Consider the following 12,544-nt stretch of genomic DNA (forward strand, 5'->3'; position numbering starts at 1 on the left):
TGACGAAATCAATTTTCATTCAGGCACGCAAGTCTTGACTGCAGACATATCATCTAGTCCTAGAAGGTAATCCTCCGTAGTACTAGGTACTATCCACCATCTCTCATGACAACGAGCTTTCTCCTTCCCACGCTTCCCACAGCATCTGAGCATCGTAAATACTGCTTTGGGCCTCATCCTCTCCGAGGACATGTCCCAGTATCACTTCCAAGTCGTTACCCAAAAAATCATAACCGTAAAAAGACGGATTTAAGGCCCCAGGATCCAGCAGAGACATGTCACGCTCAAACTCTCCAGGCAGCCCGTCGGTAGCGTGTGGCGCACCGGAGTTTGATATCCGCGTTTCCTCCATTGCGTGATCTTCTGCTGTGAATACATCTGTCCCCAGCAGATCCAGGCGCATCCGGGTTTCCCTTGACGATCCTTTATCCTCAGCTTTCCTTTTCCTTTGAAATCTCCCATTGTCAGCTATTACTAGAGGTTGGGAGCTATCCCGCCATCAGTATTCCGGTCCGGGTTCCACAGAATAGCCAAAGACTTACTCGACCGTAAAAGTATGCTTGATCTGATCCCATTTTGCTTTCACTACGTTGAGAAGTTCCGCGACAATCTCCTTGCAGCGCTTTGCACCTGACCACACGTCCTGCATGCCTTTCAGCATACTGCAACACTTCTCCGCATCAACAAGAATAACGTTGACAAGCACAGAGTCGGTCACTTGGGTTACTACCCGTAACAGTATTACCCCGGAAATGCACACCTGTTGTACTGCGTATGCCAAATGGTGAGAAGTAGGGAGTGTCTAATGGATAATCAGCGATGAAATGAAAGATTTGCAAGTCACCTACACCCTTCACCATATCTCCAATTCTTATACAAGCGCCTGATATGATATTCAGAAGTTTTCAATGTCCTATTACATGAACTTACGTGCTGCGCTCACACACTTCGTCAACGAGGCTTCGCTAGTCGGATGGACCTCTTTCGGATAGGGAATGAACGGCCGATCTGTAGACCTCGGCGTCATAAACAGAGCACGGAAAAGCCGTGACACTTACGGAAATTAATGGTCGCAGAGTAATATACGAAGAAAGCAATCAAACACAGCGTGAGCATTTTAGGATTCCCTGCTTCGTTCGCAGCATACTTGACGTTTGGAGGCAGAGACTCAATCCAATCCTCTAACATGACATCTAGATGATGTATAACCTGAGGTATCTGGGCTTTTGTCCCGTCCATCTCTCGTAAGAGCTGCAAAGAGTGCGCAGAACGGACAATCTTTCCAGCGACAACGTATATCTTGAGCAGGCTATATCAAGCAATTAATGAAACAGTCATGTAAATAAAAAACGTGCTTACGCCACGAAACCGCACATGTATGACGTTTGCGATTCTTTGATTTGACCCCTGCAATATGCTTCGAGGTCATCATCGTCAACCTGGGAGGCTGTGACACTCCGATAAATTAGCGGAGCGAAGAAAATTAAACCGCTATAACTGACGATATTCGACATCGCAGTCGTCTTCGTTTGTTGCTCCGGGACGCCCAAGGGAAATAGAGAGCACCCTACATGAACATTGTTGTAGTCGTCGTTCCGAATTACATCTTTACGCACCTATCTAAACCGTATACACACCTATGAATGCTTATTGGGAGGCGAGTGTCCTGTAGAGCAATTTAAAACATACCACCAAATTCTCCTTCTCTGTTCTTTTGCAATTTCAGAAAATCGAAGTCGTTTTGGCGATCGCTGTCAGTACAAGCTATCAGATACTAGCACAGTTCATGCTTAGCCCAATCGTCAACTCACATGGAGGCCTAGATCTTGAGCTGCGCGGATTCTGAGGAGAGGTTTTGAGCAGCAGAAGCAAACGCAAGGACTGACTACAGGTGACTCACGCTTGTCCAGCAAGAAGCCAACTCTATGATAGGTCTGGTACCGATGAGTGACAGAGACGTGGATTGGCAGTAGAGCGAACTCACTATTCCAACCGGCGCATCATATAGCCAGTAACGCCAAACATTGGACGCTTGAAATTTAGAATCGATGAGCAGAGCCAAGCTTCCATAATCATTACACACTTCTCTAAGGAATTGAGCCGACTCCCCATCCAGAACAGAACCATACTCCGTTCATAAAACCTGATAGAACATGTTAACGGTCCCAAGTTATAGTGATAAGTCCAAACTAACTCGAGCCCTGCGTATTCAGACGGTACCGTCCATTTCCAGCCTTGTTCTGATGCCGGAGCTGGAGCTTTCTCAGCAGACAAGCTCTGTGCACAGGCAAAGACCGCGAACAAGGATGAAAGAAAGGCATGATCGCCTGATGGTTTTCCTGAGTGGGCCGCCCTCATAACGTCAGTATACCGGGAAATAGATCTAGGATATGAGAAATCGGTTCTTATATACATTGTTTTAGCCTGGTAGAACACAGACGTCTGTTTGTGTAAGATCGGAAAAGTATAGTGTATCTTATTGAAATAAGTCTCAACCTACCCATACATCAGTATCCTACTTATATTTATAGGCTTGTCACTCACCAACTTGTCTGCAATATCAGCTGGAGGAAATACTGTGTCTTCCGGAGGGGGTCTAAGTGATGGATAAGTAAATCCTAAGTGTACGATATACTACCTACTTACAGGACATCGAATCGTCGAAAATGCACATTTGGTCGAAAGAACGGTAGTTCCCTTGGGCTAGTGAATAGGGATGCATTACGTGGATGCAATAGGACTCACAAGTTTTCAGTGCTTTTACTCACGGTTTCGGATTGAAGAGAAACTGGTGAAGTATCGGGGGTCTGGGAAGCTCGCAATGACCGCAGCGCCTCTACTAAAACTAGGGACGACGCGCCGCCTATGAAGCTGGGAAATTTGAACATTTGTCGTTTATGAACATCAGCGCAGCTTGATAAAGTTAACATACCGCAGGTTACCCAATGAATCCCTTGTCAAGTGGGAAAATCGGTCCGTCAATGTATGTTCTTCTTGTTCCCCGCTTTCGAAAGCAGTCTCGGGCGAAGATATCGGCTCCGTCAGCGCGTCTGGTTCACTGGGTAATCTTGACTGTAGCATGTTTTTAATAGACACGGAGGGAACATAGGGTGAACAGTGCTGGATGTGCTGACGAGAAAGCATCGCTAGACGAGCTGGATACTGAAGGAGGTTCATTATCATCAGAGGATTTTGGTATGCTAGTCGTACTGGAACTGAACCAGTGTGCTTAGGGCGTTGCGTAGTGATGGTGTTCATTCTTGGACGTACATGATCATTTCCGGTATGTTCTCCTTGGCCCATTTTTCGAAAACGGTCGTCATCGGCATAACGATCTTCTCCAGCTGCGCTAGTCGGGTTTCAAAATTGTTTGTTATCCTGGGAAATATCAAGCTTGGCTTGAAATGAATCAAAAAATGTTCATACTGGCGACTTCCAGAAGCATAATCCGTTATTTCTTTGACTGTATGTGAAAGTGGCTGCCATGAGACCGAAAGCTCTCCGTTTAACAGAATGCATACATGTACAATCCTTCTTGTTCGTAGAACAAAAAGCACATGGATCCTAGGAACGAGTTGGCATAAATTCTGAAAGAATGCGTAGACACTTGCCTGGCCATCGCATTTGATCTGTTCGACTCGGGTCAGTAAATATTCCCCTCACGAGATCACGTCGACCGTACCTTGCGCTTTCGGCATATTTCACATGCACGCCATACTCTTGTTCTCAGCCTAGGGAACGATAGCTGAGCTGAGGCGGTACCACCTGCAGGGGTCAAAGCTTCTGAAGGTTGAATTGTACCAACGGTCGACGTTCTGTTGGGAGAGGAGTAAATAGTCGCGAATGTCCCTTCCCTCAGAAGATAACTCCGAGTACCATTTCAAATTCCGACCTGAGATAACATACGCTCACTTGGCACGGCCGAACAGAGGACGTGTACCAACGCAAGGTGCATCATGCTTTCCTGGCTCATGTTGATGGCACAGGTATTTACTCTTCGACAAAGTACTAAGTAATTGCGTCGCGTAAGCCTGATTATCTGACAGACCTGGGGCGAAGTTGATTTTTTACTGCTTTCAACCTCCATTCTACATCCAGGATTGCATCAGTATTCTTCATTGTCAAATGGCCCCCAAAACCCCTGGAAGCTATCCAGGACATCACCGATGTCGGCTTCCAACGCAGCTCTGAAAAAGGCCTCAAGGAACTCGGAATTGGAAGCGACTCACCGGCCTGTACAACGAGCTTTCTTGGGTTCTCGTCTCTTCTCTGATTCCTTTTCTCTTTTCCAAGAACTGCACTACCACCCAATATATTTGCCTTGAAACGCGGACATCGCGTTGATCCCGCCGTCGTCATTCGCAAAAGTCAAAACGGCTGTCGAATTCTCCCCGGACGTTACTCCATTTTCCTTTGTCATTCAATGCTGGTCCTTCTTATTCCCTCTCTACGCAGCTCCCTCATTGTCAACGTCCCACGCGGCCGTCACAATCGTTGGCCACTGACCACAATTCCTGTTTGTTCTGGAAGCCAGGTCGTAAATACCTCGCCTTCTTCGCTGCTACAGCGCTCAGAGAATTATATGCACCCCTAGCAAACGTCTCCCACATCAACCGGCGTTTCAGTTCCCTGCTCGCGTACCTCTATTTCAATGCCTTCTACTACTTCCACGACCGGATAACGCCCTTTCAAACGCTTTCGGCATGACGATGCCATCTTTGTATGATCAGAAGATCCTGAGGAAAAGAAGCAGCCTAGCGGCCCGTGCTCCTCTCGCCAATAAGATTACAACGGGGATGACATTTCGCAGCAATTATTGATTATGTTGCCTAGGCGTTTACGCGGCCACTGTCTGAAAACGAAGACATCTCCAGAGAAACAGAAATCTCCTAAGAGGTTCTGAACGAGAAAAGAGTCGACTTTCTGACAACCGTAACAAGTTCTTTTTTACCGTGGCATGACATCCATATGATCACTTCTCATTATTCCTAGATTTCTCCCGTTATCGTCATGCTTTCGTTGCACGGGCCATGTACACATACTTGATTTATGTTGAATATATGCGTAAGTTGCCCTTGCTTCCTCTATATGCCTGGATAACTTTGCAAGGTAAACCAAATTTGAATAATGTTTATCAGAATGTGGTACATGAATGTTGTACGTTCCAGAAATTCTGGTTTACGAAATGCTACTGCGGTCTACATATCCGAACGCACGTACATTGCCCGAAGGTCGGAATAGTCTGGTTGCTCATCCTTTCCATCCAACAAACCGTAATAGAACGTGGTGTCTTCCCGAGGGTATCAGTCTTGAGAAACCCATATAGAATATAGTCATCCTACCTCTGCCGTCATGTTCACGGATAGTAAACCCACCTCCGAGATACCCGAACCTGAATTCAACGTGAGATACCCTGATTGGTGAAGTCATTCTGACGTGGCGGCTCACCTGTTGTTGGCAGAATCATACTCATAGTCCCAGTCCTCGAAGCGAGGGTTGGTAAGCAGCTCAATAAACAGGACACGATTCCCGGGGAACATAATAGGGGAAGCTAGAAAGGGGAAAAAGTTCAGATAAGAGATGGGCAAGCTGCAGCGGACGACTTGCCACCCGGTCCGGGTTTAAACCAAGAGCTGCACTGGCCTGACCACGCCGTGCGCTTCAGATATAGCTCACGATGTTCGTTAAAGTCATCGACGGCCTTGCTGTTTATCGTCATGGTCGTGATGTTCTCCATTTGCATCTTCTTGAGAATTTTCATGAAGCAGCCGGTCACTGTAAATTACTCTTGAATACAGTGGCACGGACCGTGAGTTCGACTCACGCGCTTCGATCATGGGAGCCCCAGATCCATGACCGGTAGGGCCATGAGGTCCGTAGTACATCAGGTACTGTGTAAATCAAAATGTTGAGCAACCCGAAAAAGACATGAGCGCTACTTACGTTCGGAACATCTTTGATAGCAAGAGACATGTACACGTCGACGGGATACTGAGCCCAGCGATCTTGAACATTTCGACCTCTGGCGATCAGCGGGAAGCGGGGAATGAAGCTCGTATCAAATCCTCTGTGAAGATATTGAAAAGGTCAGCGTTGTTGACTGATATATGAAATGAACGACGCACGTAGCGCATACGATGATGTCGACCTCAACTTCGTTCCCGCCAGAGTCTATAAAACCATTCTCGGTTATCTTCTGGAACATTTTCGTGTCTACACAAACATTGGGTTGAAGGAGAGCTTCAAGGTAACCATTTCCGGGTGTAGGTCTCCGACATCCTACAATGAAGTTTTTGGGAACGATGGCATCGATCAAACGTTCATCACCTTGAAGGCGTCTACGCATGTCAGCGTCAGCATACTAAAATTGAAACAAAGGTTGGTTATAAACATGTAATAATGTAAGAAGAGCCTACCGTAAGTACGGCTTTCTGCTCGGGCGTGCCGATTACAATAAATTTGAATCGTTGATTGAGGTCCGACTATCAGCGGAAAGATTTTTGAGCACCAATGTCAACGTAATAAAACAAACCGTACTTCAATCATCTTCCTATATTTTAATGAATGAATTGGGTCCTCAGCGAAGCGTTTCTTCTGCTCTTCGGTGTCTGACATACTGACATTAGTAGGGAAATTTTTAAGAACCAAGATGCTTCTGACATTTGAAGTTCATACCACCAGGGCCTGCGTATTGCTGGGCAAAAGCGGGAGTGATCCACGTTGGTGAGCGAATCCAATGGTATACTTGCTTAGCGTCAGGTTGCATCGTAGCCAAAACCTGTATTCCAGAGCTTCCGGATCCAATGACAGCAATGCGCTTGCCTTTGTAGTCTAGGTCCTTGGGCCAACGTGCGGTGTGACAAAGAACTCCCTTGAAGTCATATAGACCTTCAATGTTAGGCCATTTCCAGGCATTTAGAACGCCTGCTTAAATCGTCAAGACCTTTGTTCGATGAGAAGCATCGACGCTTACCGCCAGCATTAATGAAAACATCACATTGATTTTCGAATTCTTTCGCGTCTGGACCCCGGATACGAAGTTTCCACTTCTTCGTGTCGTCGAGCCATTCAGCGCGTATGACTTCGTGGTTTAGGTTAATGTACTTTCCTAAGCTAAACCTGAATTTGTGCAAGTTAACTAAGTATAAGTCGAGGAGAGACAAAGACATGTACTTGTCTACAAGCCCTTTGTAGTACAATCGAATGTCTTCTGCTGTGCCGTAAAATTCTTTCCAATTGGGATTTGGACACCACGACATCTACACTTTCACCGTCCCCAATCAGCATAGTCAACAATACGAAACGAAGTCAATGACCTGGTAATTTACTGAAGGTATATCGCAACGACATCCGGGGTAACTTTGAGCATAAAATCAGGCCCGGATCTCTATAGGACAAGATTGAAGGTTGAAAACTTACCGATTCCAAAACCAAGTCCCACCGACATCTGAACCCATCTCATAGATTGTTAAGTCAATATTCTTGCCGCGCTCTTGGACATCATGAGCGATACAGATGCCAGATATGCCAGCGCCAATAGCGATAACTTTGATAGGTTTAATCTAGAAAGAATATGGTCACGTCCTTACTGAAGCATTACTAGGAGGCGCACATCACCGAAGAGTTGTTCAGGAATTCGATAACCCCTAGCGTTCACGGAGGGCCACGGCCGCTCAGGTTCGTTACTGGACATTCCAAAGAACACTGAAAGCAAAGCGGAGGGAAAGCTTGCATTTATTCCCTTATGAGCGAAATAGGTTGGTGGGCAGTCTGACCGTGAGAGTCGGGGGAGAGCCTTCCGATCGCTTATCGGTCCGCTTTCCGGACTTCGGAGCGAAACAACACATGACTGAAGGACTCGCCATTACTACGGGTAACCCTCTTCAAATTCTAGATTTACTGTACTCGGAGACATTACCTTGCTGAAAAGCAAGGTCAACCCACAGTCATAAAGTTTCCTTTTCCGTCGTCTGCCAAAAGCAATTAAGTACAAATAGGTGGCTGTGCTCAATCCAGCAGTCCTCTTCCTACTCTCGCATCTGCCAAAACCAAACAAATACAACGTAGCCGTGCAGCATGTCAAGACTCAGTACTCAGTACTCAGCCGTTTACCATCTCGACTCTATCGCACCTGCAGCACTAGCTTCAAAAAGTCGCCTCGCACATTGAATATTGAACGTTTGAACCTGAACATCTGGGGAATTGCTTAAGAATTGGATCGTGAGTGACTAATACCTTCTCCGTATTTCCCTTCGCTGATGCTCATGCGTCGCACTTTACAGTCTGTTCCACTTACGAGGACTAGTACTACTCGCTGTGCTGTCCTAGCACAATTAACACTGCATCTGTCCTTCTTGCCACCAACAAGAAGCACACTTTCTAACTTCGTCTCTGGACACTTGCAGAGGGAAAGTCTCCCTTTGGCATCCCATGCTCAATACACGAGAACATTGTACCCAACAAGATCATTATCACGTATATCAGCCCGCAAGACGAGGATCGGTACAAGCTTGTAAAAGGACCACAAGGTGATAGTCGAGGTACTAAAGGAGCTCGTCCAGGGGGAAAATACAGGAAAAGGCGAGGCAGAGTGGAAACTGAATGCTTTTCTGGCAGAGGGAATAGCCAAGGATGACCAGGACCGCGGAGCTAGGTGTGATCGCCTGGACCACCTATCTCGTAAGCCTATATGGGAATGAGCTCGCCCATCTACTGTTCATGGTCCTGATGAAGCTTTCAGCCGCCATCGATATATTATATTCAGGTTTGCGCATGATGCACGCAGTCCAATATGATACTGGTGAGTACATCTGTTAGTGCTCTACGCCATTGATCCTTATCCGTTCACTAGATTCTGCTATTCTCTCCTCCCACTTGCCACGTATCCACCACACTATGACAAATCGACATCAACCCCAACCCAACGACCCATCCCCACGACCCTCCTTCAGTCGGACATTCCCTTCCGATATTGCGTCATCCCCTACCACTCAACGACGTCTACCTGTTCCCGCTGCGCTGGTCTTTCAATGGCTAGTAACGTGCGTTGTTGGAAAGTAGAAGAGGACGTTGCCTCCTGTCTGGTGCGAGGAGGGAGTTAGTATGCCTGGAGACTGCGCGAAATATGACCCCACCCCATCCTGGTGTACAGGTGTCCGAGTTTTGGCTGGAGACAATGGATCGTCTTCCGGCAAGCAAGACATCTGCGCCTAGACGATGTATTCAAAACCGGTGAACACACTCACGGCGAAACTTCGCATAGGGTAGGGACGGCAGGTAGTCTTAGGAGGGACTGGTTTTACCTCGACGCCATGTATCGACGTCCGGCAAGCGAGAGCATGGCGTCGGGGTATTGTTGGGGATACAAGGAGTATAGGGCTAGGGTAAACTGGACATAGTACGCACGTCGCACGATGTCGACTGTCTTCGTTACTGATCGAGATCCTTTGCGTCTAGCTGTTATTGTACACCTCGCACCCCAGCCTCTCCCTGGACGACGACTTTTGCGCGGACATGACGTATCGACATCTGGCGAACGAGCGCACGGCGTCGTGACACCGGTCGGAATTTTGGAATAGATTATGGGTCTGAGTTCGGGGACTCTTATTAGAGATGGTTTGGCACTATGCAGTGTGGATTTTTCAATGTACAAATGATCTGCGAGGTATACGACTGGTATATCGGTGTTCAAAGAAGCAGACGTGCCACGCAAACACTTCGTAACATATTGGTATGACTTACGTAGATCAACCCGACGAGGAATCGTCGCTTTCAGTGTTTCCTTACATGTTTTGAGTCGGGAGCATTGCCAATGAAAAGGTCGACTCGAAAGAGACAGCAATAGGGTTCAAGGACAAGATTCAGCAAGGTCGTACTCGCCTCGGCACGCGGCAGGCACTTGTATACTTAAATAAGCAAGATGGACTTCAATTGTTTTGTACGTGTTTCTGCCGCCTTTCTCTTTTTCTGTCCCTTGTACCAATGTCCGGCACGTTGTCTATCGCCATCGTTGGAGCCGGCATCTGTGGTCTAACCTCAGCATATAACATCGCGAAGACAGCCAAACGTACAGGAAAGAACGCGGATATCATTTTGTATGACAGGAATCCAGCACCAGGTGGTACGTGGTCACCCTCAAGGTACGGACATCTTGTCATGATCATTTGTCAGTGCGCAGCTAAACACAGTATCTTTAGTGTTTATGACGGCCTCATCACCAACAATTCATGGAAACAAATGTTATTGGACGATGATGGACAAGCTGAGAAAATGTTCATGGACGATCCGTCTGTCGGGGCCGGACCTGGCGGTTTCCGTAAGTCTTTCACATTCACATTCTTACCCACCGGAAGCTGACCCGTAGCATCAGGCGCAACGGTATGTACCGTGGAGTGTATCTATCATAGAATTGATGTAGGTGTATATAGGGCCTTGGAATGGTCGAGGTCATGAAGCACGTAACGCGTCAGGTCAAGGAACTTGGTGCCGAGGTCCGATGTTCAACGACGGTTCTCTCAGTAACGCAATCAGGTGGCCCAGCCACCCCGTGGACGATTGTTAGTGCTCATACCGACTCTCCTCATAGCAAAGTCACCGAAGTTTTTGATAAACTGGTCGTCGCTACTGGTACATTTTCCACGCCTATTGTCCCCTCCTTCGCTACACCATTTGTCCTGCCCAACGACACTCCAATCAACGATCCTTTGGCACCCTTCGTTATCCACACTTCTCATCTCTCTGATCCAACGGTACAGACCGCCCTTTACTCTAGACCACGAGACATCATCGTCGTTGGAGCGTCTAAATCGGCTTTGGATACTGTCGAGAGGCTAGCGTTGGTAGGTTGTTATTTGCATATCAATTCACAATATCACAGTTCATTCTTTAAGCTCAGAACGGCTATCATGTCAAGCTTATCCTTCGAAATCCTCCTTATTTGGCCCCTCCAGCCGCTAAGGATATAAAGACTGGTTCCCCTGCTGATGCTGCTGGTGCGGTTGGTACAAGAGTAGGCGTGCCGAATAACAGTCAAAGCATCACACACTTATCGTTCCTTTGCTAGCTTGCGACATCCCAGATCCCGTATTTCAAGGATCCGGTGACCGGTCTGAGAAGTACTGGTGGTTTGGTGGCGTCGCTGTTCCGCACTATATTACACACCACCTGGATAGGTTCGTTCATTCACCGAAACCTTATTTCTGCCTCCAAGAACGTATTTTCGTCTTGGGGATGCTGGAACAGCCCTCTGACTTCCGACATGAGGCCTGTCGTTGATTTAATGTGGTCTGACTCGTAAGGTTGTCTCATCTCTTTGTTTTGAGTGTGTTCATCTGTCAATTCAGATCTACATTTCCGGGTCCGGCTTCACTTCCATCCCTCATTCAATCCGGACAAATTCAAGTTGTCAAAGGCACAGTCATTGATATGTCCAAGCCTAACTTGACTGAAGAGAAAGAAGATGGCTTCAAGCTTAGCATTCGTTCCTACGAGGATGACGAAACAGTCATCGAGCACGTTGGACAAGCCGTCATCTACGGAACTGGATGGAATACTGGAACTTACCCGTTCTTTTCTCCCTCGATGTTAGATGAACTTGGGCTCCCTGTGATGTATACAGATAAGTCTTCGCGCGAAGCGGGGTTTAAGGAGTTAGACGCCAAGTCTTTGAACGAGCTTTTGGCTGACCAGCGGACACTGGCGGACCCTCCACACATCTGGGATTCGCCAGCATACAGCGCGCGATGGGCTGGTCGGAATCCTAAACAAATTTCTCCCTTCCGCCTATACCGACTCATGGTGCCATTGACGCATCTCGAACAGCGCGACGTGATCTTCCCTGGCGTCCCTACATGTAAAGCCAATCACGTTCTTTTCCTTGTCCAAGGCCATTGGTGCGTAAAGCGCTTTACGCGTTGAATTACCTGACATCCGCTCAGGGTTGCGGATTATTTACTCGGCACGCTACCTAAGTCGCTGCCATCCCTGGAAATTGCCAAGAAGGAGGTTTCCATGCAGTCGGTGTGGTCGCGGAGGTTGTTTGGACCAGGTGAGTAACCGTACCTGTTCTAGACGATGTGTATCAACAAATAGATAGCTCACGGAAGACTGGGACAATGGCTTGGGGCCTTGTGGATAGAGTATTGCGGGAGACTTTGTCTTGGTAAGTTAAAAAAGCGCTCGTTACCAACGTCACGATGTCTGATCAGTTTACGAAGATATGGGTGTTCCCGCGGATGGTATGGGGCTGACAGGTGTTGTTGACAGCAGTACGTACCATCTGGAGGAGAAAAGGACCAAGAGGGACCAGGCGAGAGGATACCGAAGCATCTAATAAACTGCCTCTCACTCGGGCTCGACTTACAGTTAATTCTTAGGCGTGGCACAATGATGTATGGTTCTCTTATATAATAGAGCGGCCGGCTTACCTCTACCATTATAGGCTGACGCAGTACATACTACCAAGCGGCAAACTTAAAAGACATGGTAATGTGTTCTTCACTTTCCGAAGAACATCCATTGAACTCTTAGTCCGAATCTACAAGAT

The 12,544-nt window shown here is 47.3% G+C and overlaps 3 protein-coding genes across 3 annotated transcripts; 1 reads left to right on the plus strand and 2 right to left on the minus strand.

The window, feature by feature from the left end:
• Nucleotides 1–103: 103 nt before the first annotated feature.
• EV420DRAFT_1617658 (uncharacterized protein) lies at nucleotides 104–3,973 on the minus strand (the record flags this gene model as incomplete). The annotated part of the gene is made up of 20 exons (XM_060475265.1): nucleotides 104–446; nucleotides 543–802; nucleotides 849–883; nucleotides 931–1,008; nucleotides 1,059–1,309; nucleotides 1,360–1,447; nucleotides 1,503–1,567; nucleotides 1,617–1,637; nucleotides 1,690–1,751; nucleotides 2,084–2,087; nucleotides 2,162–2,353; nucleotides 2,647–2,703; nucleotides 2,746–2,871; nucleotides 2,933–3,067; nucleotides 3,271–3,378; nucleotides 3,427–3,463; nucleotides 3,522–3,564; nucleotides 3,612–3,629; nucleotides 3,683–3,780; nucleotides 3,913–3,973. 20 exons carry the CDS (start codon nucleotides 3,971–3,973, stop codon nucleotides 104–106), a joined length of 2,082 nt encoding a protein of 693 aa, XP_060337228.1.
• Nucleotides 3,974–5,198: 1,225 nt separating this feature from the next.
• Nucleotides 5,199–7,693, minus strand: EV420DRAFT_1261575 (FAD/NAD-P-binding domain-containing protein; the record flags this gene model as incomplete). Its single annotated transcript, XM_060467078.1, has 15 exons — nucleotides 5,199–5,290; nucleotides 5,343–5,392; nucleotides 5,449–5,551; nucleotides 5,611–5,775; nucleotides 5,825–5,891; nucleotides 5,944–6,067; nucleotides 6,126–6,361; nucleotides 6,417–6,482; nucleotides 6,538–6,608; nucleotides 6,661–6,927; nucleotides 6,974–7,113; nucleotides 7,168–7,259; nucleotides 7,317–7,359; nucleotides 7,420–7,562; nucleotides 7,613–7,693. The coding sequence occupies 15 exons, from the start codon at nucleotides 7,691–7,693 to the stop codon at nucleotides 5,199–5,201; spliced, it is 1,740 nt and encodes a 579-aa protein (XP_060337229.1).
• Nucleotides 7,694–9,976: 2,283 nt separating this feature from the next.
• EV420DRAFT_1511481 (FAD/NAD-P-binding domain-containing protein) lies at nucleotides 9,977–12,462 on the plus strand. Its single transcript, XM_060471577.1, has 10 exons — nucleotides 9,977–10,139; nucleotides 10,197–10,315; nucleotides 10,370–10,377; nucleotides 10,428–10,838; nucleotides 10,895–11,008; nucleotides 11,063–11,292; nucleotides 11,343–11,891; nucleotides 11,937–12,046; nucleotides 12,095–12,160; nucleotides 12,216–12,462. The coding sequence occupies exons 1-10, from the start codon at nucleotides 9,982–9,984 to the stop codon at nucleotides 12,329–12,331; spliced, it is 1,881 nt and encodes a 626-aa protein (XP_060337230.1). The 5' UTR covers nucleotides 9,977–9,981; the 3' UTR covers nucleotides 12,332–12,462.
• The last annotated feature ends 82 nt before the right edge of the window (nucleotides 12,463–12,544 follow it).

This window comes from Desarmillaria tabescens (genome assembly GCF_030435595.1).
Source record: "Desarmillaria tabescens strain CCBAS 213 chromosome Unknown EV420scaffold_4, whole genome shotgun sequence".
Taxonomy (NCBI): domain Eukaryota; kingdom Fungi; phylum Basidiomycota; class Agaricomycetes; order Agaricales; family Physalacriaceae; genus Desarmillaria; species Desarmillaria tabescens.